Consider the following 24991-nt stretch of genomic DNA (forward strand, 5'->3'; position numbering starts at 1 on the left):
CACATAGATTAATTAAATTAGAGTATTATTTAAAAGATATTTTAGGTCAGTCACTCTGTCACTAGGTGAAGCACATTATAGAGACTAATTACACACAGACTGATGTTTTACATACTTTTTTATTCTGTAATTAGGATTTTCCACTTAGAGCTATGAAAACACATTTGAGATTAGAATATGTCAGATCAATAAATTAATCATCTTAGTACACGCATTAGGGGTTAATTACGGAAGAGGATTAGGGCCACTGAAAAAAAAAAAAATTATGGCCCAGAAAAAAAAAAATCTCAGAATTTTCATGTAAAAAAAAAAAAAAAAAAAAAAAAAAAAATTCCGTGGCCCAGAAAAAAAAAAATATCAGAAAACAGAATTCTGACTGATGGACGCCAGCAAGCGACCAGCTTCAGAACCACGGACGCGAGTTGTGGCAGACAGCTAACGTTCTGGGGAAAATGTCTGATTTAAGTGACTTTTTACGTGCCAGAGGAGTCCCCGAATCTTCTATTGCACTAATGGAAGAACAAAAGGTGAGTAAATCAAATGAGATAGTTTGGTGTCTAAAGCCGAACGGTTATGGCTAGTTGTTAGCATATTTGTTAGCTTACGTGGTTAAAGGAATAAACTGATTTACAAAGTTAAATCACACAGATGAACAAAGGATGTAACAGCTGTTGATTGCTGGAATTGTCCAGTAAATGTTTGGTGCGTTTATTTCATTGTTCTGTTTGAATGTTTTACAATGAAACTAAGGTTAGCTGAATGTCAGCCACCTTCTAAATAAGATATCTGCTGTGTTAAATTGTGTAACTTTTAGTTCAGTGGAGGACAGAAACTATGGTATAAAGTGACATCAACGTCTATATATGCAGTATTTAAAAGGAAAATGCATGACTTGCACCAATCTGCGGCTGGCTGTAGATCTGATCTAGGATCTCTTCACCAATGTAAAAGGTCACTTTAACGTTGATGTGCAGAGTAAATAATTATCCTTTCTCATCTGTTTGTGTGCAGATTGACTGGGATGTCGCAGCAACGCTGGAAAATTGTTATCTTCCTACAATCCTTGATGAAATAAATAGTTCACAAAGAGCTCGTCCAAAAACCAATGTTCGCCATTGACTACTGAGGGAGATCATCTACCCACATCTGTCCCTCAGCTCGGAGGCACTGACAAAGCTGTTCTCAGACCTGCAACCAACTTCCAAAAAAGTCTGTCAGCTGCTGAAATTTGCTGCAGATTTAACTCCTAATCAAAAGGAAGTAGAGAATCATCTCAAAAGATTCATAAGAGAGCTGGATGACATTAAGCTTCAAAAATTTGAGATTTTGCACTGGATTTGATCTCGTTGTAACACACCATTATTATTCTTGTTTAAAAAAATAATTAGCCATTTAGTTAGCCATTTCTGTTGGTAGCTCAGTTTTGACTAAGATTAGTTTCTTTTATTATCCCTGGATTCAACTCATACAATGAAGTGGCCACAAAAAAATGAATAACTGTTTATTACATCCAAAAGCATCTTGACTTGATCTCACATCTCCAGCTGCTGAATAGAAACCTTCAACGGTAACAAGAAAAATATTGTTAGAGAACTATAAAATTATAATTACCAGCTGGAATAGCAAAATAAATGTTTTTGTAATATTTTGCTAATAAAATGTTACTTTACCCAATACTTTTCTGTTATGGTTTTCAATATGTTAATTAAGCTTGCTTTTCATTTGAACAGGTCTAATAATCAGAAGTACATAAACTGCTGAATTTGAAAAGTTATAAAAACTCTTAAAAATGTTCTATGTTTTATGGAATTTAGCAAATACAATTTTGTTAATTTTAACTAACTTAAAATAATAAAAGTTGGGGTGGTGTGTTGAAAAAGCACAACCCTTGTATGGAGGCCTCAGTCCTGAACGTGGACATCACAGGTTTGAGTCCCGACCTGATGACCTGTGTTGCGCAGTTTCCTCTCTCGTATTACTCACTTTCCTATCTGACCACTCTCAAAGAAAGAGCAAATGAAACCCTAAAAAACAAGAAAGGTTTTGTTTCTTATAATTAAAGACAGTGAGAAAAACAATTTCATATGACTTTTTATCAATTGTTCCTAAATATCTGTAATCAATTGTACTATGCAAACACTTGGTAAACACAATGAAATTCATTTGTTTTTCACAGAAAACAGGTTTATAAATTTATGACATCCTTTTTGCTGTGCTGCCATTTTGATCACATCTCAAACATACATTGTCAATTTCTTTAATTTAACAGAGCAGCATTGTGTTAGAAGAAAAATAAAATTTTCATGAAGTAGCATACCCATTTTAAAAACATACATTTGGTACATAACTGATTATCATAGAACAATAATTAACTTTGCATTAGCATTGTTCCTTCTAATAACTGTGAAAGCAAAACAAACTGAATTGGGAAAGAAAAACATCACTCAAACTGTATGTTTAACTTTTATCAGCACAGTAGCAGCTTAAAACCAGGTCATCATGAGAACTCTATATTTAAATTATAACAACAATACACTTTCATGTTCTGGCAGAATGAAAACAAAAATTTTATGTTTGCTTGCAGACAATATGTCTAATTAGATGCAGTGCAAGAAGACCTGTGTAGAGGGCTCCTATCAGAAATTGCAAAAACTATCCAATGGTATGATCGAGATAAACAGCAACACTTTTTAAATTCTTTTTATGCCACTGAAAGTTGCTAAATACTTTTCTTTCTTAACCTTATGTACAAATCAGCAGCAATAAGTGGATCTCTTGAGGCCTCCCAGTTGTTTTCTACCATAAGCAACAACAAAGTTCAGATTATTTTTTTGACCAGTTTGTTTTAGCAGAAGTTGAAGGTGGCGATTCTGTCTCCATAATTTTCCAGCGTTGCTGCGACATCCCAGTCAATCTGCACACAAACAGATGAGAAAGGATAATTATTTACTCTGCACATCAACGTTAAAGTGACCTTTTACATTGGTGAAGAGATCCTAGATCAGATCTACAGCCAGCCGCAGATTGGTGCAAGTCATGCATTTTCCTTTTAAATACTGCATATATAGACGTTGATGTCACTTTATACCATAGTTTCTGTCCTCCACTGAACTAAAAGTTACACAATTTAACACAGCAGATATCTTATTTAGAAGGTGGCTGACATTCAGCTAACCTTAGTTTCATTGTAAAACATTCAAACAGAACAATGAAATAAACGCACCAAACATTTACTGGACAATTCCAGCAATCAACAGCTGTTACATCCTTTGTTCATCTGTGTGATTTAACTTTGTAAATCAGTTTATTCCTTTAACCACGTAAGCTAACAAATATGCTAACAACTAGCCATAACCGTTCGGCTTTAGACACCAAACTATCTCATTTGATTTACTCACCTTTTGTTCTTCCATTAGTGCAATAGAAGATTCGGGGACTCCTCTGGCACGTAAAAAGTCACTTAAATCAGACATTTTCCCCAGAACGTTAGCTGTCTGCCACAACTCGCGTCCGTGGTTCTGAAGCTGGTCGCTTGCTGGCGTCCATCAGTCAGAATTCTGTTTTCTGATATTTTTTTTTTTCTGGGCCACGGAATTTTTTTTTTTTTTTTTTTCCGGGCCCCGGATTTTTTTTTTTTTTTTTTTTTTACATGAAAATTCTGAGATTTTTTTTTTCTGGGCCATAATTTTTTTTTTTTTTCAGTGGCCCTAATCCTCTTCCGTAGTTAATGGAAGTGCCTGATTAAAGGTTATTTTTCAAAAGGTTATTTTGACCCAATAAACTCATGTTTATTGGGTTAGTTGGGTTTGCGACTAGTCTACTGAAGAGAACTTTGACTGGGCCATTCCAACATATGTGCAGTGACTCCAAAATTCAGCCATCCAGAGCTTATATTTAAATCAGGGGTGTCAAAGTTGTTTCCTTCTTTCGAAGCAGGAAAGGAAAATTAAAATTTTGGTTAAATTTGTTTTGAAGCACTTTGTTTAACCTAGAAAGTTATCATATAAATAAAGTTTTAATTCATTCTTCCTTAAGTGCCCAGATTTCGCCAGGAGAACGACTGGTGAAAGTATCATCCATCTTTCCATTATTTCTGAAGAGCTTCCCAGAACCTACAAGAAAAAAAAACAGCAGTATGATGGCGACTCCATCGTGTTTCACAGTGAGAACAGGTGTATCTTGGCATTTATGCAGTGTTAAGTCTTTTGTCTTTGCATTTAGGTTCAAAAGTAACATGTTTGGTCTCATCTGATCACAGCAACTTCTTCATGAATGTGTTGCAAACTGTAAACAGGTCTTTCCTTTCTTGCCATTCCATAAGGGCTATTTATTTATTTTTTTATTATGATACAATATATACAGATATACATGGTAAGGAAACTGCTAAATATTAATTGAGGTAAATAATTGTTTTAAACATGTTTAGATTTTCCATTTTAATATGCAAAACTGAAAAAAAAAAATTTTGTCTCATCAAATTTTCAACAACTGTTTAGAAATTAGCACAAATCCAGTGGAGAAAACAATCCCACATTACAATATTGATGATTTTGTTTAACTTTTTTAGTTTCAAGTTTCTATGAACTTCAGTTTGTATTATAAATATGGAATAACATTTCTCACTGTGGGAAAGACAAAATAACATGCCATTTATATACACAACAACATGAAAATAGCTTCTTGCAGCAACTAAGAACAGAAGTTCTTATGACAAAGCAATACTTAAAAATGTGAACTGTTATAAAACATGGCTACACAAAAATCCATGTTTATCTAACCAGCAGCGAATATGCCGACGAAGGTTTAATAAAAATATTTAGCAAAGAAAACCAACAAATCTTCTTAGATCTATAAACTAATATGCACAAGCCATTACATATAAATCCCTGAGTGCATAAAGAAAAGACATGTAAAATATTAGAACAATTAAAAAAAAGGTTTAAAAGTACTACATGAGGTCAGTTTGATTTCTTTCACCAAACAAAAAAAAAAAAAATCAGGTTTTCCTGATCATTCTATATTTGTGTTGCTAGAATAAAATGTCTGGACTGCAGCTACTTTCAACAAACTTTTAATTTTTTTCAAACCAGCATTATACAACAGTAGCTCCCCATTTCTCTTATATGTTAGTTTGATGCTGATGGAGGGAGAGGGGTGAACAGATGAAGGACAACAGACTGAATATTCACCAGTTTATTAAACAATGTTTTTACAAGTCGAACATCAGTTTATGCACGTTGATTATCTGTCCTTAGGGGGGTTTTTATTGATGCGCCTCGAGACGTACCTGCGAACAGTGAAAAGGATTGTTTGATATTGGAAACATCAATCTCAATCTCAGATAGTGAAGAAATAAAAACAAGATAGGCCTGGTCTATACAGTAGACATGTACATAGGAACAGAACAGTGTTGTTAATGTGAGAGAAGTAGAAGAAATTGTATGATCATCTTTAACTGCTATAATACCAGTTTTAGTTTTATGTTACACAAACTACAAAGAGCAAAAAGCATTTTCACTCTCGTCTTCAATGGCATTTTAAGCTATAGTTCAATGCAAAGTAATAAAAGTGGGAAGAGGAGAAACAAATATATAGGTTTCCAGAAATGTGATGTGTGTGTATTAAGCCCTCTTGAGTTTGCTGAGCTAACTTTAGCTGCAAATCTTTCACAGTGGGGCAGAACGTTTATCTTTCCCCACCACCAGATTTAACCAGATTTCTTCCGTAAAGCATTTTAAAAACCATCCATCATTTTTTTTGTTGCAACTCCCATTGAGGCACCCCTCCATGTTTGCTTCTTTCATAAAAACCCAATAAACCACAGAAATGTAAAAAACGCCACGGTGTACAATACTTTTGTGAGACACTGCTTCTTTAAAAGTTGTTGTATTTGTATACTTACTGTCCCTTAGGATAAAAGCGGTGTTTGGTGGTGAAGAACATCTTGCTCAACTCCTCTATAGTCGGCCCCTTTTTGCCATCCAGCACCTCTTTGCTGAGGTGGGCTTTCAAAACTTGATCGTGGGTTTCTGCTTGGTTGGTCAGAGGGTCTGGTCGCTCTATTGGCTGCAGAGGTGCACACCCAATACTTTTTCATGCGCACACTCATATTGCTTATCCTATCATACATATAGCGTGACGTTGCAGTTCAAGAACAACTTCATGAGTTTAAATAGTCCAAAAAAACGGTTTGGCCTGAGTTGGTGAGCTTACCTGAGTGAGCTCATATGGAACGTCAACAGCAGGATGGTAGCATACTATGGTTTTCCCATCAGATGTAACACCTATTTCCACCTCACTAAATGATAGAAATTAAGAAGTTAATGTCCAAGATGTAGCTCAACAATTTGGGTGTTTCGTTTTACTACATGCAACCAAATAAAAATTTGATTTTGATTTGATTAATGATTAAGGATCAAATCTGTCAATTTCTGACTGCGAAGTGACTTTAATATTGACCCATTTTTTTATGTAATTATCCCTCACTTGTTAAATGTTCTAATAACTATTAATTCTTACAGAGAGTAAATTTAGACATTTAGATCTACAATCAGTAAAGCGTTTTGAGAGAGATCAAAATCGCGTTCTTCAACATTTCATAAAGTTTATGCAAAACGTTTAATATTCACAATAAACATTGTGAATACCAACAGAGACTCAACAAAAATAGCTTCACAACAAGTGAAGCCATAAGGATTGTGGAAAAAAATTAATTTTCTGCCAGTCTCAAAGCTTTAGGCCACCACTGCCTAGACTAGAGTGTATTTAGACGTTCAAAGTAACACACCAGTTATGGCCTTGAATTAAAGAAGGGTTAACACCGGACTTCTGTCGAAGTGGCACCAAACACGCTGCAAAGGGAAAAAAGCAGGGATACAACTCGTCATCAATACAATAACACGGTCCAATGAAGGTGCCACAAAAACTACTTTAAACTGACTACATGAGCACGTTATGTATTTCCTAAAAATAAATAAGATACACAGTTATATTGAAAAGATAACGTATTGAAATATGTAATACAGTATTTAAATTAAAATATTTTCTGTATTCACACAGAGAAATCTGTATTAACATCGACGATGTACTAAATAAAAGAGTTGGACATACGTCAAGGTTAGCCCCACTGTTAGCCTTAGCAGCTATCGTCAGTGTTTAAGGTGCTTTAAATGGGAAACTCAACTACTATAAAAGTGTTACTGGTTCGCTATGAGTAAAAACAATACTTACTTTGCACATTTCGCAGCGTAGCACCGTATAAAAGTCGAGATGCAGAGCTGTGCAGCTTGCACAAGTGACCTGACGCCATGCTCGGTTATTATGGAGTGTGCGTCAAAATAATAGTTCCGACTAAGCATTCCGATCAAAGGTTCCTCTTTACTACCTGAATAAATAACGACTTTATTTCTAAGTAAAAGATCTTAAAAGTTGAAAACGTTACTTTCCCTAGCAGCTTAAGATACCAGTCTGGACCTTAAGTAAAGAAACTTTGGTAATAAACAACTTAGATACTGTGTAGGATGCTTCTGTATTTTCATGGAATCTTACTAAGATGTTGATCGACCAACCCGAAGTTATACATAATTGTAAAATACCAGTGTCTTGGGTACTTCGGTGGAAATTATTGTATTCTTCCACTATATTGCAACAAAATTTATTCAAAAATCACTTCTATTCATTACAACGCACAGTGACAGTTTTTAATTGCTTTAAACAGATTTAAATGGTGCTAATGTTATGAACAGGAACCAAAACCTCAGCAAAAAAGATGCTAAATATATAGGCTATAACCAGAAGCCATAGACTGATATCGCTAAAGAATTTGCAGCCTATTTGATCTACCTTAAACAAAATGTTTGTTTTACAACTGAATGCCAAATATAGACCAAAGGTGATATGAAGATCCACATAAAAAATAAAAACAGAATCAACAGCAACATATCTGGTAACTTTACATTTGTAATTACTGTAAAACAATTTAATTGATTTATTTCTTGTGGACAGGTAAATCAGTACTACTACTTTTAGTAGTGATTTGTACTTCTAATGCACAGAGAGAGGCACCGGGGCAAAGATCTGAGAAAATGTGTACGATGTTTACTAGCACAATTATAAAAAATAGCATTTCTGTCTAATTATTCTATTAACTACCGGTAGTTTGTGTTCCAGTCTTTTTAGACACATGTTGGTCAGTCTTTATTCAATGCTGTGAGTTCAGATTTAGCTAGTTCTGCCCTTCTCGCAGCCAGGCACAAAAGGGAAACCTGCTGGGTTTCCATGGTAATCCAACTAATTTATGATTACAGAGGATCCAGAAGATCCCTAGGAGACTTCCATGTCTGCTGTGGCTGCAGACGAGGAAGCCTGGCTTCCCGGGTTCACCGTCATGCGCTCTCGGCTGCCGAACACCTCGCTCACTAAAAGCAGACAGGAAAAGAGGCAGTTGTATGAAGAGAGTAAGAAAGTTATAGGAAAAGGAAAAAACTCAGAGGGATTAGATGTACCTGCTGCAACGTCACTTATGTCCCAAATCCGCAAGCCATCCTTCTGTCCCCCGAAGGCGTAGACGAAGGGCAGATCAGGGCAACACGAAGCACAGAACAGCACCCCCTGTTCACACCCCAAAAACAAATTTCAATTCACCACCCAAAAACCTAAAAGACATTCCACAGCTACAGCTTCATCTAAAATAATTCAAACCTCGACTGCAAAACAGTGCACGCAACTTCTCACCATTTTCATGTCTCGAGAGTGCACCAGGCTGGGCTTGTTGCTTAAAATGTCCCAAATCTTCACGTGTTTGTCAGCAGATGAGGTGACGAGGCATCCTTTGATCTGGCTGCTGAGGTCTAAACCTGCAAAAGTTCAATACAAATGTCACCTTATTCCACCATGAACGACACAAAACGAAAAAGTTTCCCATCAGCTTCTGACAAACCTGACACTTCTTCGTCGTGTGCCTTTAGTGTGAACAATGGTTTATCGGTGCGGGCATCTAGACAGTAGACGAAACCATCTTCTGTGCTGGCCTTAAACACACACACACACATGCAACCACACAGATAAATACTAACAGACAAATACTGCAGCAAGTTATTGTAAATGAGTATGCTTGAAGTTCTGAGTATTCACCAGGAAGTTAAAGGGTGAGAAGTGGTTCCACACCAGCCGCTCCACTTGCCCACTAAACCTCCAGGTTCTGAAGCTGCTGTCTGGATTCCGGCAGTCATAAAGGACGGCTGTCCTAAAGAGGAAACCCCGACGTTAATGCGAAACCATTACAAAGATCTGTCGGCAAAGACGCAGTGAAGGTCACGCTTACTTGTCATATGATCCAGATATCAAGGTCTGTGCCTCGAAGGGATGAAATCTCAACGTCTGGACCTGGAACGTAAGAAGTCGGTTGTTTGAAGGCTGCCCACTCTGAGAAAGCAAATCCTGAACATTTCAGCATCGCAGGATACCTTGTCTGTGTGCTTCCGCAGAGTTGTGGCTGGCTTGCCCTGAGACAGATCCCACAGGACGACCGTGTCGTCGGCAGATCCACTGGCCAGCACATTCCTTAAAATGAGCAAATGTTGGAAATAAAACATGTAAATCATATCGGGTTGACTATTGCAGACAGACAGATGAGGGATGGACGGATGATTAAAACAGCCGTCTGAAAATACAGCTATTTTTCTTTGTCATCTTTCATGTTTACCCAGATCTAATAAAAGTTTTAAGACTTTTCCAGAAGTGAGATTGGAGTAAAAAAAAAAAATCACTGACCTGACCAGCTTGTTCCAGGATAAATCCAACACTGCATCTGTGTGTCCCTCCACAGGCTCCGCTGCTGCACCCTGCAACACAGCACGCAGTGATATGTTCAAAAATTTGCCACCAAAACAAACTTTTAATAAGTTATTATGCCACAGTGACAGCAATAAAATAGTCAGGCCAAAATGAAATAAATCCTCCTCGGCATGTGCGGCTAGTTGTCTAACATTAATGGGATTTTTGCACCTTTGTGCTTTTCTTTTTCTTCTTGGAGGCCTTTTTGTTCCCAAGGGAGAAGACTGGCTCCAAACAGTCCACCACATCCAGATCCCACACGTCTATCTGTGGAGTCATGTTGCCCACGGCGACGTAGTTAGCTGCAGAGTGGATGCACAAGGGACAATATTTTAGATTTTTTTTTAATTAAAGCTTGAAACATGACTTATCAAATAATGGAGTGTTTTTCTTCTTATTCTTGACTGAAGGCTTCGTTACCTCTTCCCTCTTGTGGGTTGGGATCGAAGTCTAGCCACTCCACACACAACGGATAGGCTGGCAGCAGGATGTCATGATGGACATACATTGATTCCTCCTCTGAGTTATAAACTGGGAAGTTACACAACACATTTATAAATGCTCTTTCCTAAAAAAAAAGAATGCACTTAACTTCAATTATGAAATATTAAAACAGGGTTCCTACACATTTCCACAGACTCGCAATTCTGATTCATTTTTTTTCATCAGATAAGTGGATGTTTTAGAAATTTAGACTTTCGAAATTTAGACAAAGAAGCACAGCAGGAACACTGTTTTTCCATTCTACTATTTTTCCGATTGTGGAATAATAGATTGTTCCAGTTTTCCAATCACCAAACACACTTATCACAATAAAAATGATATATTTACTATAGATCTCCAAGTTGCAGCAGTCCTTCTCCGTTTTGCCAGCCAGGATGAGGTTATCAGTGGGTTTGATTTGGAAGTCTTCTCGCTCATACTGGTCCTAGACGGGGGTGAACAAACAGGACTGCACAGGCGGGACTTTATTTGGGACAAATAAGACCCGATCTGAACAGATGCTCACTGTGTCTTTGATGGTGATGTAGGGATCCTCGTCATTAGAGCTGAACACCGTGAGCCCAGCTAGACTGTCGCCAAGGTTAGCAGTAGCTGAATTGGATTCGATAAAATGGTTTAAATATCCTTGAATTTATCTACATTTTGTAAAGTCATAAACAAGAAAAGCAACGGTATTTTATTGGTATTGTATGTGATAGACCAAAACAAAATAGCACAGATGTGAAGGGGAAGGGAAATAATACATAAATATATAGAATCGCTATATTAGCAATTGCCTGTCCGTATGTTGGCACCATAGTTGCTTTATGGTGATTATACTGCCAAACATTTAGCTGTAATCTTACTTTTAATCTATTTTTTAATAATCTCATTACATATACATTTTGTAGAATCTGCATGCATTTATTTTTAGCTGATTTATTTGACTTTTCTTAGATTATATATTTGACACTACTGTAAGGTTTATTTGATTCTTTTTATTATCACCAATTTTATTAGTAATGATAAAAGTAGCAATTTTCTACTCTATTATTCTGCTTCCTCTCCCATCATGATGCTATCTCCGCAATATTTCAATGAATACTACTTTCTGCTTAGGTCAGGGGTGTCAAACTCCAGTCCTCGTGGGCCGCAGTCCTGCAGTTTTTAGATGTGCCACAGGTACAAAACACTGGAATGAAATGGCTTAATTACCTCCACCTTGTGTAGATCAGTTCTCCAGAGCCTTAATTATTCTATTCAGGTGTGGTGCAGCAGAGGCACATCTAAAAGTTGCAGGACTGCGGCCCTCGAGGACTGGAGTTTGACACCCCTGGCTTAGGTGATGTGCAGTATTGTTTTGTCAGACATTTTGGAAAACATTTTCCTAGCGTCCTTCCACTTCACAATTGAAGGCTGTGTTGTTCTTGTCTCTTTCTCAAAAAAAAGACAACTTTTAAGGTTGTGTAAATACTTTTGCAAATGATTTTAATTGCTGCGTAGAAGCGGAGGAACAAATAAAAACACAAATACTCTGCCATTTACCTGTATCCTCTTCATCATACTTGTCCAGCCCATATTCCGCCAGTTCATCGTCTTCCTCCTCTTCATCATTCCCGGTCTTTGGATCCAAGTCTTCTTCATCATCTAATGTTTCTCCAGATGGATCGTCATCACGTGGAATGCCTTCATCTTCCTCCTCATCTTCATCTTCCCCTGCTACATCCCTGGGTTCAATGACAAAAAGGGGCTTTTATCGCTTGCCATCAAAATCAAATCAGCGTTTATCTTTGCATTTGCAATGATTACCCCAGATCTTCTCTAGCTTCGGTAATGATGCGTTGAAGCTCCTCTTGACTCAGCTCGACCTGAGAGAAAATAAAACAGAAGCCTTTTTGTACACACGTGATAAATACAAGTGAAATATAAATTTATATTTAAATTCAAGTGACTCTTATATGCGATATTTCTTGAAGTCTTGATGGAGGAGAAAGTATGCCATCTGTTAGTCCATATATTTCTTTTAGACAGACTGAAGATTTAAAATGTTAGTAAAAGCACCTAAAGCATGATCATGAAGGCTTTAAACTGCCGTTTTGACAGATTTCTTCTGTATGTTTATGTTCCCTACCTTGTCAGGGGTTTCCTTGGCAACGCCACGCTTCACCCACCCGACACACGTAATCTGGGAGCTCATAATGTAAAAATACTTGTAGACCAACAGCAGTAAATATAATAAAATGTGCTTTTTTCCCCTTTCTCAAACTGTTTCACCTCAGGCATGCACACAGTGGTACATGTGAGAGATTAGGACCGCTCCTACTTTGGCCGTTCAAAGAGCTGCCTGATCAAAATTCCGTCAAAGACCCAGAAAAGGACCGAATTATTTTCGAAAGGCCTTACAAAAAGCTGAAGTAACATTTTCAAGCCTATCGAAAGTCAGAAATTAAAACTAGATTTCATAATTTAGCGAACCTAGATTGTCAACACATACTGGAACTCCATCGGCGGCTATTTGAGAAAAGAAAAAAGTATTTAAGTTGTCATCAAGCTGAATACACCGAAGATGGATATCTAAAGTCAGCACAACACTTTGCTTGGGCTAAGGCAGCCAAGGCACAGTATTTATGTCTATGTTTTAGGGACCATCAAGTTGCCGTTTCCCACTAAAACGTTAAAAACTTTAATAACTTGGACTTAAAAATCTATGTATCTGACATATCCCCTTATGGCAGTGCAACTATTAAATTAGAAGCGTGTATGCTAAAATAAAAATTAAAAAAATCTTGAAGTTGTTGAACTTTTTTTGAAACGTTTTTTCGTAGATGGTCGCTAACAAGCTGACTGCTCTTTTTATTCTTAAAATAAAGACAACATAAGACACCTGAATATCTAACCATGGTTTAAACTTCCCTGTCGTGGCCTTCTGTTCCGAAAAAAACAACATTTCCAATAAAGGCCGTGGGTGGTAACAGGTGGGTTTTGGATTAGGACGCACTTCCGAATTGACTTATTTATTGTAAAAGTAGAGACAAAATAATGACTAAAAACGTCTTGTAACTTAGTCGAAACGAAAAATAATCTCAATTTAATGTTTGAAGGTATAAAAAAGTGGTCAAAAAATAATTTTACAAAACCTCCCGTCCACTCCAGACATTTACCAAACAATCCTCCACTCCCCACTTGTTCTTAATTACTTAAATTAATGGGAGGGTCTAACAATTAACTACGTAATCTAAACCATTCCAAATATAAAAATTTATTCCAAATTTTGGTTTTAAATTAACTTAAATATATTCCAACTACCCAAAGAACAAAACTAAATTGGTAGAAATTACAAACTACAAAAATGTAGCATAAATGGCCACAACACTTCCCCAACAACTATTTGTTGTATATGGTAAGGATTACATAATAGGAAGGTGTGAAAATTATAGAACAAAATAAAACAGATATTTGATACATTTAAGAAAAAAAAACCCATTTGCTTACAGTAGACAAAGATGGAGCAATTTATCTAGGCTACATAAAGAAAACAAAATTAATGTTGCTACCCCCATAATCATGATAAAATTTAATAAAACTGTTGAAAATAAGTTCTAAAAGACAAAAACAAATAAGACAGTAGTCATTATATGTCATGGTGTTGACTGAAGCTGATAATGGTATTTAGAAAAGAAATATAAAATTATTTTGAGACGAGTTCAAAATATAATTTTTTGTGTCCAAAAGTTGCAAGTGAAGCACAGAGTAAAAGGAATAAAACAAGTTTTTGCTTCTTGTTAAATTAAAAACAACAAAAAACCAGTTTAATAACAGCATATGAGTGACAACACAAAAATATATAAAATCTTACAGAAACGATACTGTTTGCATATATGATGGCTGTAGTACCACTGATCAGCACAGGTAGTAATACAACTTTGGCTTGTACACAATTGCACAGCTAAAGATCAAGTGCGTTATTTCTTACTCGAGAATGTAACACACAGTTAATGGTTAGCAAAGTAACTTTAAGGAGTAGAAAAGCGGCAATATTCATAAATACAGCAACAGAAAGAGAGATTATTCTCACAACAGTCAAAGGTTTACAAAATATTGACCCCATTTGACAGGATGCATAGACTGTTGGTGTACAATTACACACGTCAGCAATCAAAGCAGAAGCTTATTTTTAAAAAATACATTTGGCTAGATCAAACCAGCTTAATAAATGTAATTTTCTAAATATAAACACTTGGGTAGCTTCATGTTTGTAACATAATAATGTTTCACAGATCAACTTGGCCTTTAAATCAAGTATAAAAATGACAAAAAAACAAACAAAAAATTATGGTTAGCTCAAATGTTGTTGCATGTTATTTTTTAATGCAATACTGATATTTTATGACACCATTTGAGCAAAGTATGTGTAACCCTTCTATGTTAACATGTACTTTGAGGAAGCTTAAAATGTAGCATAAAACTACTGGGACTCAAATTAATCAAAATCTACCAGTCAAATAGTTAAAGGCACAAGATGCTAACAATTCATCTGAGGAAAATGGTTTGTTTATTTTATAACATTCCCCTTTTATACTGGCTCAAAAATAACCATCATGATAAACCAAATCAAGTGGTTAGAGGTGGAGGAAGAAATGATTTCCTCACTTCTTCTTGTCTTTAAGTTTTTCAAACAAATGAATATTTCTTCAGAGAGCACGATACATCCAGGTACAGCTTTCGATTATTCATTTTTCACAGGACGCTAAGGATTGTGGGAACAAAAGCCACAAAAACCCAGCAAACCAAAGTGAACCAAAGTGTCTTCTGCAGGGTGTTTCTGTCAGTATTCTGAGAGTTCGACTTCATCGTCTTTGTTTCTTGCCATGTGACTTGACATGTCATGTACAACCGGTTTCAAGCATTTGGCCATCAGGTTCAGGTTAACCTCGTGAAGGATTACTTGGGTCAGGTACTTCTCTCGTTTGAGCTGTTCTCTGGTGGTGTACGAGACGTCTGGGATTGCGAAGGCGAGGATGAACTTGGTGAGGTACGCAACGTGCTGTGAAGAGGAGATAAAGAGTAAGTACTTTTGTCCAGCGCTTTCATAATAAGAAACATGTATATTTTTCGTGTGCCCCAGTAGGATTTCCCCTCACCTCTACAACAATTATAAAAGCCATTTTGGCAGCAATCACGTGCCAGTAGTGCATGTTGTACTGATATTCTCTGGGGTGTCCAGGCGGAAACCGAAAGTCTCGATACCTTAAGAGGAAAAATATATTTTAGTTTGCCCTTCAGGGTGAAACAATTACAGTGGGGCAAAAAAGTATTTAGTCAGCCACCAATTGTGCAAGGTCTCCCACTTAAAAAGATGAGAGGCCTGTAATTTTCATCATAGATATACCTCAACTATGAGAGACAAAAGGAGAAAAAAAATACAGAAAATCACATTGTCTGATTTTTAAAGAATTTATTTGCAAAATATGGTGGAAAATAAGTATTTGGTCAATAACAAAAGTTCATCTCAATACTTTGTTATATAGCCTTTGTTGGCAATGACAGAGATCAAACGTTTTCTGTAAGTCTTCACAAGGTTTTCACACACTGTTGCTGGTATTTTGGCCCATTCCTCCATGCAGCTCTCCTCTAGAGCAGTGATGTTCTGGGCCTGTCGCTGGGCAACACAGACTTTCAACTCCCTCCAAAGATTTTCTATGGGGTTGAGATCTGGAGACTGGCTAGGCCACTCCAGGACCTTGAAATGCTTCTTACGAAGCCACTCCTTCGTTACCTGGACGGTGTGTTTGGGATCATTGTCATGCTGAAAGACCCAGCCACGTTTCATCTTCAATGCCCTTGCTGATGGACGGAGGTTTTCACTCAAAATTTGACGATACATGGCCCCATTCATTCTTTCCTTCTCACGGATCAGTCGTCCTGGTCCCTTAGCAGAAAAACAGCCCCCAAGCATGATGTTTCCACCCCCATGCTTCACAGTAGGTATGGTGTTCTTTGGTTGCAACTCAGCATTCTCTCTCCTCCAAACATGACGAGTAGAGTTTTTACCAAAAAGTTCTATTTTGGTTTCATCTGACCATATGATATTCTCCCAGTCATCTTCTGGATCATCCAAATGCTCTCTAGCAAACTTGAGACGGGCCTTGACATGTACTGGCTTAAGCAGGGGGACACGTCTGGCACTGCAGGATTTGAGTCCCTGGTGGCGTAGTGTGTTACTGAAGGTAGCCTTTGTTACTTTGGTCCCAGCTCTCTGCAGGTCATTCACCAGGTTCCCCTGTGTGGTTCTGGGATTTCTGCTCACTGTTCTTGTGATCATTTTGACCCCACAGGGTGAGATCTTGCGTGGAGCCCCAGATCGCGGGAGATTATCAGCGGTCTTGTATGTGTTCCATTTTCTAATAATTGATCCCACAGTTGATTTCTTCACACCAAGCTGTTTACCTATTGCAGATTCAGTCTTCCCAGCCTGGTGCAGGTCTATAATTTTGTTCCGGGTGTCCTTTGACAGCTCTCTAGTTTTGGCCATGGTGGAGTTTAGAGTGTGACTGTTTGAGGTTGTGGACAGGTGTCTTTTATACTGATGAGGGGTTCAAACAGGTGCCATTAATACAGGTAATGAGTGGAGGACAGAGGAGCCTCTTACAGAAGAAGTTACAGGTCTGTGAGAGCCAGAAATCTTGCTTGTTTGTAGCTGACCAAATACTTATTTTCCACCATATTTTGCAAATAAATTCTTTAAAAATCAGACAATGTGATTTTCTGTATATTTTTTTCTCCTTTTGTCTCTCATAGTTGAGGTATATCTATGATGAAAATTACAGGCCTCTCTCATCTTTTTAAGTGGGAGACCTTGCACAATTGGTGGCTGACTAAATACTTTTTTGCCCCACTGTAGTTTTTTTTTTTTTTTACACCTGAACATTTCTTGTTCAAAGACAGCTACTTTACTTATTTTATACAGGAACTGTCAGGAGTGCCAATAAGTAAGCAAAAAGTATTATTTCTAAGTTCTGGATATTTTTCACTGCTGAATATAAGTGTTCAAACATAGGTTGGATTTTACAACATTTTTCAGGATGAGATTAAGCTAGTGTGAGAAAAGATTACTTTATAAAAGGTTTTTTTTTACAGGTCATTTAACAGAGGAGCCAATGAGAGCCTAAGAAACAGACCCGCACCTGCAAATGGTGATGTTTTGAGGTCGCTCTACTGCATCGGTGACCGTGGCCGGACGGAAATCATTGGTGTCGAAATAAGAGAGGGAGCTGTTGATGAAGCCGCTCATGCTGTGGTTACCGTAACCTTCCTCCACAGAAAATGACCAGTAGTAAACCATCCGGGGAATTATGTCGGACGTAAACGCAATGAGCATGGCCTGTAGAGACACCAAAGCAGCATACAAGTAAAATGAAAGAAGGTCGTTGTTTGCGTCTGCATTCAATTGTTATAAATGGGGGTTATTTTTCCTGCACGTTATAAACAAAAAGTGCTAAAATCCAACTTACATTTGTTGCGACTGCCAATATGGCGATGCTTTGAAGAATGGGTTGCCAAGCTCCAATGTCCCGGGCTTTCTCAGGCAGTATGCGTTGAAACTGAGTTGTCATTTTCCAAGCGTCCACTCGGATCTCGATAATGTTGTTGACCAGAGCCAGAAACGGAGCCAGAGGAAAAGAGGCCACGAACAGCGTCACGAAGCCAAACTGGATCACTGGGAAGAACGAGAGACTGATTGAGACTCTGTAGCGACTAAACTGGCTCCATGTCCACAGGGTATAGATCCATGTTAGATAATACTGGAGCATTTTTACCCATCTCAAGATATTCATAGAAGAGCCCGAGTTTTGTGAAGGGCTGAAGCTCAAAGTCTTGCTCCCAGCGAGGCGGGTCCACCTTCTTAGGGTTCACCCGGGTGCAGTAGCGGAAGATCAGATTCTTAACCCACCTGTGGAGGACCGACAATGTTTGAGCATGAAAAATGTTGCAGTATTTTGCTGCCAGACAAAGAGGCAGATTGTTTTCAACATAGAGTTTTGGTTGCTCAGGCAAAAGGAAATACGGCGGCCATCTTGGAGTGGTCGTCCCTCCTACTCTGCTAAACCAAAACAAGAGAAGATGCCTCAGCACGGCGGGATATTTTTGTTCAGGACTATTGACAGTAGGGCTCTGGGGTAAACTTTCCACATGCAAGATGGACATATTTTGTAAATAGAATATTACTCTACTGTATTTATGTCCGTCAGTAAAATGCCAGCTAATATTAGCCGTAGTGCTTGTGATGATAGCGGCGTTCAGCCCCCGCTATGAAGGCTAACCGATCCCTCGGGAATCTTAAAACGTTTTAATTATTCCCTAACATCAACTTAGATTATATGACACAAGAGTGCTACCTTATACATAAAACAATGTTATATTATTTTAAATATATCATATGTTATAACATTCACCATCCAAGTTTACACCGGTGGAACAGACTATAATTTATATGTAATTATTTCACCCTATCAAAAGTAAGATACATCAGCGACAATAGGCAAGAGCGTCTATTCTGTATTATGTCTACGGTTTCCGATGAGCTGTCAGAAAAGAGTTGGTTTGATGCGATTACTTACGGTACCAAGACCTCTTGGATGTTGTTCCAGATTGCTTTCCCTCCCATGATGATGGCGAGCTGAGTGGTCAGCTCAATCAGACAGCCACCGGGGTCACACTGCAGCAGTCAGACACACAGGACAAGCCACAGCAAAAAGTGAGGAAAACATTTGTAATGTCACACGAACAGATAGTTTCTCATTTAGTCTTATTGAAACGACAAAATTCCGCCCATTTTATTGTGATTTGATGTGACAGAGCAGCACAAAGTAGTGCGTAATTGTGAAAAGGGAAAGAAAGGCTCAAAGACAAGCAAAAATGCTACCATCTGTGATAAAAATCTAACGCAACACATCAAACTGAACACATTCTCTCTACAGTTAAACACTCGAAGTGACTAGCAGCAGCAAACACAATGATGAAAGTTGGTTCTCTTGACTAGGGACTGAATACAACGGGAGCTGTAACAAGGCTGGATTTTACAGTGAGGATGAAAAGCTGAGGTAGAGTCAGGTGGAAACAGCCATGGTTTATTCTTCACACAGCAATATGTGACAAACCAAACCACCTTTAACTCACAGGGGAATCTCAATTCACCAATCTACACCTATTTAAATAAAATACCTTTGACTAAATACAAACATTTCCACTTACTTTTTATAAATATTTAATGTTTTATCACTACACCATAATGAAACACCACAAAACCAATAAACAATCCCCCCCAGTTTTCAATGGTCTCTCCCAGAACCTGTAAAAGGTGTCTGAACCCCTGGGCAGTATTTGTCCAAACACCATGGAGAGGACACAGAAAAGACGGGTGAGCCACTTCATATTAGCACTCCACACTTAACAGATTATGCACAAACATTTGCTCAATTTTATACACCAGAACCTCATTGCTCTGAGTAACAATTATCCTCACTTCTCAATGAGGAGCAGCTGTGCAGAGCCCAGAACAAAAGGCTGCATGCTAATCTCTAAAAACACTCAATAAATACAATTAAAAATTCTTGTGTGCAAATTATTTACGTGCAAATCTATGCTTAAAGTGCGGTGCTAAATAAAGTGCTTGTTAATAAAGTGCTTTTAAAGTGCTACACAGTGACTTAAGTAAAAATAGCCCTCTTCATTACAGCAACCAAAGCAAAAACAAAAGAAAAACCTACAAATTTTCTTACAAATCACAAATCGCAATTACTTTCTGGTGGTCTGTCACATAAAATCCCAACTAAATATATTAAAGTGGTTCCAATATCATAAAATTTGACAAAAAAATAAAATAAAATTCTCCAAGAAACTGAATATTACCTCCTCGTTCCGATATTTCCCTAGGATATAAACAGGTTGACCGGGGTGGCCGACTATCTTCCCTTTGACAAAAGCAATGTAGAAGCAAGAGGAGTAATAGTTGACAAACTGGAAGAGGAACATCTTCAGCGTCAAGCTGTTCTCGTAGTCCGTTCTGGTCCGAGGAAGCTCTGCCGACACGTGGAAGATTGAATTAAAAGCCAGTTCGAATCCGGGGGGAGGAACAGAAGCAAAAGTAAAGGACAGGCTCACCAAAATCCGTGATCCAGATTGCAACCCGCTCATAAAGAGTATTGAGGATCATGATCACAACGAAGTTGAGGAGGCCGGCTGTGACGGAGGTGGCCATCTGCGGCGTTACGTACTCTTTCAGTGGCTCTAGGGTTGTAAAATTGCCTGAGTCTTTCAGTTTGATTGACAGGGTAAAGAAAACAACCAGTCGGTAGATAATGATGGCCACGATGGACGCCAGGATCAGCATGATCTGAAGGACGAAAAGCAAACAGATTGTTGTAAATCATCAGGTGGAAGTTGGGTGTTGAAAATGGCGAGTCAAGACCAGTCACGTAAAACTACAAGCGTAAGACACATACATGATCGTCTGCTTCCAGAACAATCAGTGTGAATCGTTTATTATATTTTAAACGCTGCAGGCACTGTTAAAAGTTAAGTAGCAATAATTTTAATCACATTACCCAGAACAGGACTGTCCCAATTCCTATTGAGAGTCGAAAACATCGTCCAAAGAATGTGAACGGCACTTTCTCTTTCACCTACGTCACATAAACACACTTTAGGACGATTATCGCCAACAGAAGTGTTAATCAAGATGTTTTTTCTTTTTCTTTTTTACCCCTGTGACAGAATTTTTCCTCTCATGAACACACTTGGCATCATATTCGGGGCGGGACGGTTCTTGCTGCTCCAGAAACTCCACCGTGTCCCATTCAAACTCCAACTGCGACTGGTAGCGCTTCCAGAACTCCAGGAACACCGTAACTGCGGCACAGAAAAGCAGAGCAAGCACAGTTAGGGGAAAGAAAGTTGGTGGTAAAGCCAGGAAAATAGGAATATTGAAACGATACCTTGACACAAACTCACCCCACACTGCCATGAAAACGGCAAACACCAGCGTTCCAAAGTGATCAAATATAGTAAGGGTCTGAAAAGAAAACAACAGCAAATTAATTACAAAACGGCTAACTACACTAAATTATTATACTATTTCAATAATTGTTTAATGGAACATCTTCAATATAGTTCCAATGGGGATCATACAGTAAAAACGTCCATAATTTTGCAAGATTTCTGGTTTTTCTCTTTGAACTGATTAATTAAACGTAGCATTCTATCAGTTTAGACTCGTTCTTCTTTGTGACCTTTCAAGTTTTTTCCGAATGTGTTTTTTTATTTTTTACCGTCTTGTTGCAAATTCATATCCTGGTGGATAATTTGTTTCTATCTGCTAGGAAACTACAGCTTTGAAGAACATTTATCTTCCAGCAAGACAATGACCTGAAGCATCCAGTTAAAGCTACTCAGAAATGGCTTAAGACAACAAGGTGGATGCTCTGGAGTGGCCCAGTCAAAGCACAGACATCACCCTGACTGAGAAATTGTGGCCGGACTTGTATCTTCTGAATACTGACTTGAATATTAACGAAATCATTTATTTTATGTCACATATTTGATTTATTTGTCATGATTTTGTAGAAACCTGTTTTAGCTTCAATATTAATGTTTTGTTTTCTAATTTCTTTTGTAAAAAAGACACATTTTTATGATTGATTTAAAAAAGTAATAAAGAAAGTGAAGCACTCAAGGAGACAAATACTTTATACAAGAACTGTAAATAAAGTGAAATACAGTTTTTGTCAAAAAGCTCACCTTCGAAGTGTCACAGGTGCTGTTCAAGATCCAATAGTTGCAGAGGTCACACTGAGGGCACATTATAATCTTTCCTCCAATGTCAGGGTCACACACCTCTTTGCTGCATCGTTTTAAACAGAACAGAAAGAAAAGAAATCAATAGAAAGAAAAGCTTGTCTACCAAATAAGTTCACGTCCGACGGAAAAACGAACAAACACAACATAGGTCATAGGTCACTTATCTGAAATACCTCCATGTGCTTTTTTCTTGAATGTGGTATCCATAAAAGAAACAGACCAGTCCCATCACAGAAGCAAAAGCCAACATCTTGGTGTAGAAACCCAGCCAGGCGAAGTAAATGCCGATCTTCTCCCCATAGTACTTTCTGTAGGAAGGAAATCAAGTGTAATAAAAGAAAAAAAAAAAAAAACTTTGCTGGTATATTACTAGTTGGATGAGCTTTTTTTCCTCCAAATTAAATAAAATATTAAATTATTAGATAAAAGATATGGAAATTCTGGATTTCTGTTAGATAAAGAAAACCTCTAATATGGTTTTTGTTTCACTATGGGGTTCCACAAGATTCAGTTCTGGACTCACTGTTTTTCTGTTTCTGCATTTTTCTATTCACTGGAATCACTCAAACTTTTTATGACACTTCAATACTGATGACTTTGAGCTTTATGAGCTGTAACACAGCTCATAATCTGAGTCCACAGTTTAACTCAGATTACTGAGATGCTCTTGAGCAATTATTTTTGTTTTAAAAATCAGTAATTCACCAGTCAGACTTTCAAAAATCATTCAGGAATCATTCACGAATGAATCATTCATTCATTCGTTTGACTCCTTAGATTTGTTTTACAGATCAATTCATGTTTTTTGATTCAATAAACATTTTAAAGGTGAAAGATAGAACGTGACGCATTGGATCAGCTGATCCAATGCTCCTCGTCTGTTTTTCTATTTTCTAAAATGTTTCTCTCGAACAGAGCTTTGTAACTCTGTGTCTGAGAAACTACTTTAAATAAACTTTATTTACTTCATCATTTATTTTAGCACACTTGAAATGTAACTCCAGTAAAACCTTGAATATAAAACCGCATCATAAAACAGTTTGCAAACCTTATGAGGTCCAGTGGCTGTGTCTTGTAGAAGTTCTTGGGATGAGCCCACTCCTTGTAGAGCAGATATCTCTCGTTGGGACAGCTTTCGACTGTGGACTTGACATTGAATCTGCACTGAAAAAATAAAATCAGAAGCATTTCACACACTGGAGAAGCATTTCACATATTTACACTGATATAAACAGCAAAAAAAACAAACAAAAAACACTTACATCATGTAGTGGGTAGGCAGCTTTGTAAACTCCATCACGCAGCAGTTTGGTGATGCCAAACTTTTTAACATTTCCTTTGATTTCATAAGGAGCTCTGCACAAGATGAAGTTTGCCTGAGATAAGAAGAAGAGCTTAAAAGTTATCTTCTGCGTAAATCAGGTCATCAACATTAAGGTTAGGCTGGAACAGAGAGAATGCTCTTAAAGGGGCAGTACCATGCTTTTGCCAGGCATTTTATAGCATAATCAAGCAAATATGTTAACTTCAGTCATTAAAAATTGCTATATATAACAAATATGACTTAAAAGAAACCCCCTGTCACTGTAAAAGATCCCCTAAAAAATTAAGATTTTTTTACATTTGGAGGAAAAAAAAGAGAATAGCTTGAAAGCTTGGCTTATCAAGTGCTCAAATTTTGTCAGACACAGTACAAAGTATAGCCAGAGTTCGGGGTGCACTGATTTATTGGCCAGCCGATTTGTCGGTACCGATTTCCTTAATTTTGAGAGGTCATTGATCAGCCGATTTTCACATGTGAAGCCGACCTTATCCACTGATCCTATCAAGCTTGGCAGAGGTCAGAAAAATCAACCACTGGGCTTTTCTTTCCTCCTGTGAGACGTTTGACTGACAAACCGGCCGACCAGGTCATGTCCACACTTTTACAGCTAACAGTAGCCACACCATTGTTGCCAACTCAGCAACTTTCTTGATATACTACCACTTTTTTTCAGACAAAAAAAAAAGTGGTATCGGCCAAAATCGGAATCGGTGCGTTGGGCTTTTTAAAAAAATCGGTAATCTGCAATCGGTGCAGCCCTAGCCAGAGTGTTATTATTTATCTTGTTCCTGACAACAGCAATGTAATGAAATGACAATACAGAACAGTGTGACATGGCATAAAAACGAAAATAACTCTGCATAGGTAGTTTCAACAAACAGAGAGATCGAAACACGCAGCAACTCGCCATTCTGCTCCTCATGGACGGAGTGAAGAATTTTTCCTTGTCCATCTTTATGAAGGACTCATGACGTTCCTTCTGATACGGTGCGGTGTAGTAGTCTACTTCCTTTTTTATCAGTTTCTCGTTGGGTTTGAAGTGCTTGGTGATACAGTTGAAAACGTTCCTGATGGAGGAGTGGACGACGTGATCTTTGATTTCTATGGGAGTCTTGATGTGCAGGACTTCGGCGTAGGTGCACTGTACCTCCCACGGCACGTGAACTTTCACGTATATGAGGTGGTCTATGTGGACCTGCAGAATGCAATGAGAGTTAGTTTCAAGCAGGGGGGCGGACGTGACTGACAATGGCAGCTTCCACTTACAGATGGTGTTGCTTCCAACTCCAGGCCCATATTCATCAGGCAGCTCTCAAAGTACTCTCGTTTATCCTACAGTGAAAGAGAATGAGTTACTACTGAGACTCCTGACTAGCAAGTTTTAAATAGCAACCCACAACTTCCTGTTACCATTATGGCTTCACATTGAGGCTTATTTCACCTATCTGCTAACCATCTCTGTCCTGATAAATTCTGCAGAAAATCTGAAGGGGA

General features: G+C 37.9%; 3 protein-coding genes across 6 annotated transcripts in view; all 3 read right to left on the reverse strand.

The window, feature by feature from the left end:
• Window positions 1-5178: 5178 nt before the first annotated feature.
• On the reverse strand, window positions 5179-7352 carry mrpl42 (mitochondrial ribosomal protein L42). Its single transcript, XM_044108567.1, has 5 exons — window positions 7231-7352; window positions 6788-6851; window positions 6214-6298; window positions 5903-6066; window positions 5179-5287 (listed from the first exon to the last, which is right to left on the reverse strand). Exons 1-5 carry the CDS (start codon window positions 7307-7309, stop codon window positions 5242-5244), a joined length of 438 nt encoding a protein of 145 aa, XP_043964502.1. The 5' UTR covers window positions 7310-7352; the 3' UTR covers window positions 5179-5241.
• Window positions 7353-7942: 590 nt separating this feature from the next.
• On the reverse strand, window positions 7943-13330 carry pwp1 (PWP1 homolog, endonuclein). 3 transcript variants are annotated; one of them, XM_044108573.1, is made up of 15 exons: window positions 13215-13330; window positions 12127-12185; window positions 11863-12044; window positions 10844-10929; window positions 10666-10762; window positions 10255-10365; window positions 10006-10136; window positions 9772-9842; window positions 9465-9561; window positions 9323-9384; window positions 9133-9244; window positions 8939-9029; window positions 8734-8855; window positions 8505-8610; window positions 7943-8417 (listed from the first exon to the last, which is right to left on the reverse strand). In XM_044108573.1, the coding sequence occupies exons 1-15, from the start codon at window positions 13215-13217 to the stop codon at window positions 8323-8325; spliced, it is 1425 nt and encodes a 474-aa protein (XP_043964508.1). In that variant the 5' UTR covers window positions 13218-13330; the 3' UTR covers window positions 7943-8322. The 3 variants fall into 3 exon arrangements, with proteins under 3 accessions (XP_043964508.1, XP_043964507.1, XP_043964509.1); XM_044108572.1 differs by having other exon boundaries at window positions 12449-13237; XM_044108574.1 differs by lacking the exon at window positions 13215-13330 and adding an exon at window positions 12379-12418.
• A 49-nt stretch (window positions 13331-13379) lies between these two features.
• The window catches only part of ano6 (anoctamin 6), a 38600-nt gene continuing 26988 nt past the window's right edge, over window positions 13380-24991 (reverse strand). For both annotated transcript variants that reach the window (XM_044108570.1, XM_044108569.1), the window contains exons 5-21: window positions 24764-24829; window positions 24405-24692; window positions 23436-23549; window positions 23222-23337; window positions 22347-22481; window positions 22114-22216; window positions 21328-21388; window positions 21080-21225; window positions 20922-20999; window positions 20479-20710; window positions 20227-20396; window positions 18936-19033; window positions 18135-18268; window positions 17829-18034; window positions 17502-17698; window positions 15459-15564; window positions 13380-15361 (exon numbers count right to left, since the gene is read on the reverse strand). In XM_044108570.1, coding sequence (XP_043964505.1) covers window positions 15143-15361; window positions 15459-15564; window positions 17502-17698; window positions 17829-18034; window positions 18135-18268; window positions 18936-19033; window positions 20227-20396; window positions 20479-20710; window positions 20922-20999; window positions 21080-21225; window positions 21328-21388; window positions 22114-22216; window positions 22347-22481; window positions 23222-23337; window positions 23436-23549; window positions 24405-24692; window positions 24764-24829 — 2469 coding nt within the window. In that variant the 3' untranslated portion in view covers window positions 13380-15142. The remainder of the gene's footprint in view (window positions 15362-15458; window positions 15565-17501; window positions 17699-17828; window positions 18035-18134; window positions 18269-18935; window positions 19034-20226; window positions 20397-20478; window positions 20711-20921; window positions 21000-21079; window positions 21226-21327; window positions 21389-22113; window positions 22217-22346; window positions 22482-23221; window positions 23338-23435; window positions 23550-24404; window positions 24693-24763; window positions 24830-24991) is intronic.

Source organism: Gambusia affinis, linkage group LG23 (genome assembly GCF_019740435.1).
Source record: "Gambusia affinis linkage group LG23, SWU_Gaff_1.0, whole genome shotgun sequence".
NCBI classification, from domain to species: Eukaryota; Metazoa; Chordata; class Actinopteri; order Cyprinodontiformes; family Poeciliidae; genus Gambusia; species Gambusia affinis.

Bases quoted from the DNA above. Each gene is read 5' to 3' on its own strand.
- mrpl42 (XM_044108567.1), bottom strand. From the start codon at position 7,309: ATGGCGTCAGGTCACTTGTGCAAGCTGCACAGCTCTGCATCTCGACTT. The intron at 6,852-7,230 runs GTAAGTATTGTT...TTCCCTTTGCAG, and splicing joins TACGCTGCGAAATGTGCAAA to CGTGTTTGGTGCCACTTCGA. The intron at 5,288-5,902 runs GTAAGTATACAA...CACTGTTCGCAG, and splicing joins CGCTTTTATCCTAAGGGACA to GTACGTCTCGAGGCGCATCA.
- pwp1 (XM_044108572.1), bottom strand. From the start codon at position 12,514: ATGAGCTCCCAGATTACGTGTGTCGGGTGGGTGAAGCGTGGCGTTGCC. The intron at 8,856-8,938 runs GTTTGTCAGAAG...GAACTTTTGCAG, and splicing joins ACACGACGAAGAAGTGTCAG to GTTTAGACCTCAGCAGCCAG. The intron at 8,611-8,733 runs GTGAGAAGTTGC...GGGTGTGAACAG, and splicing joins ACTCTCGAGACATGAAAATG to GGGGTGCTGTTCTGTGCTTC.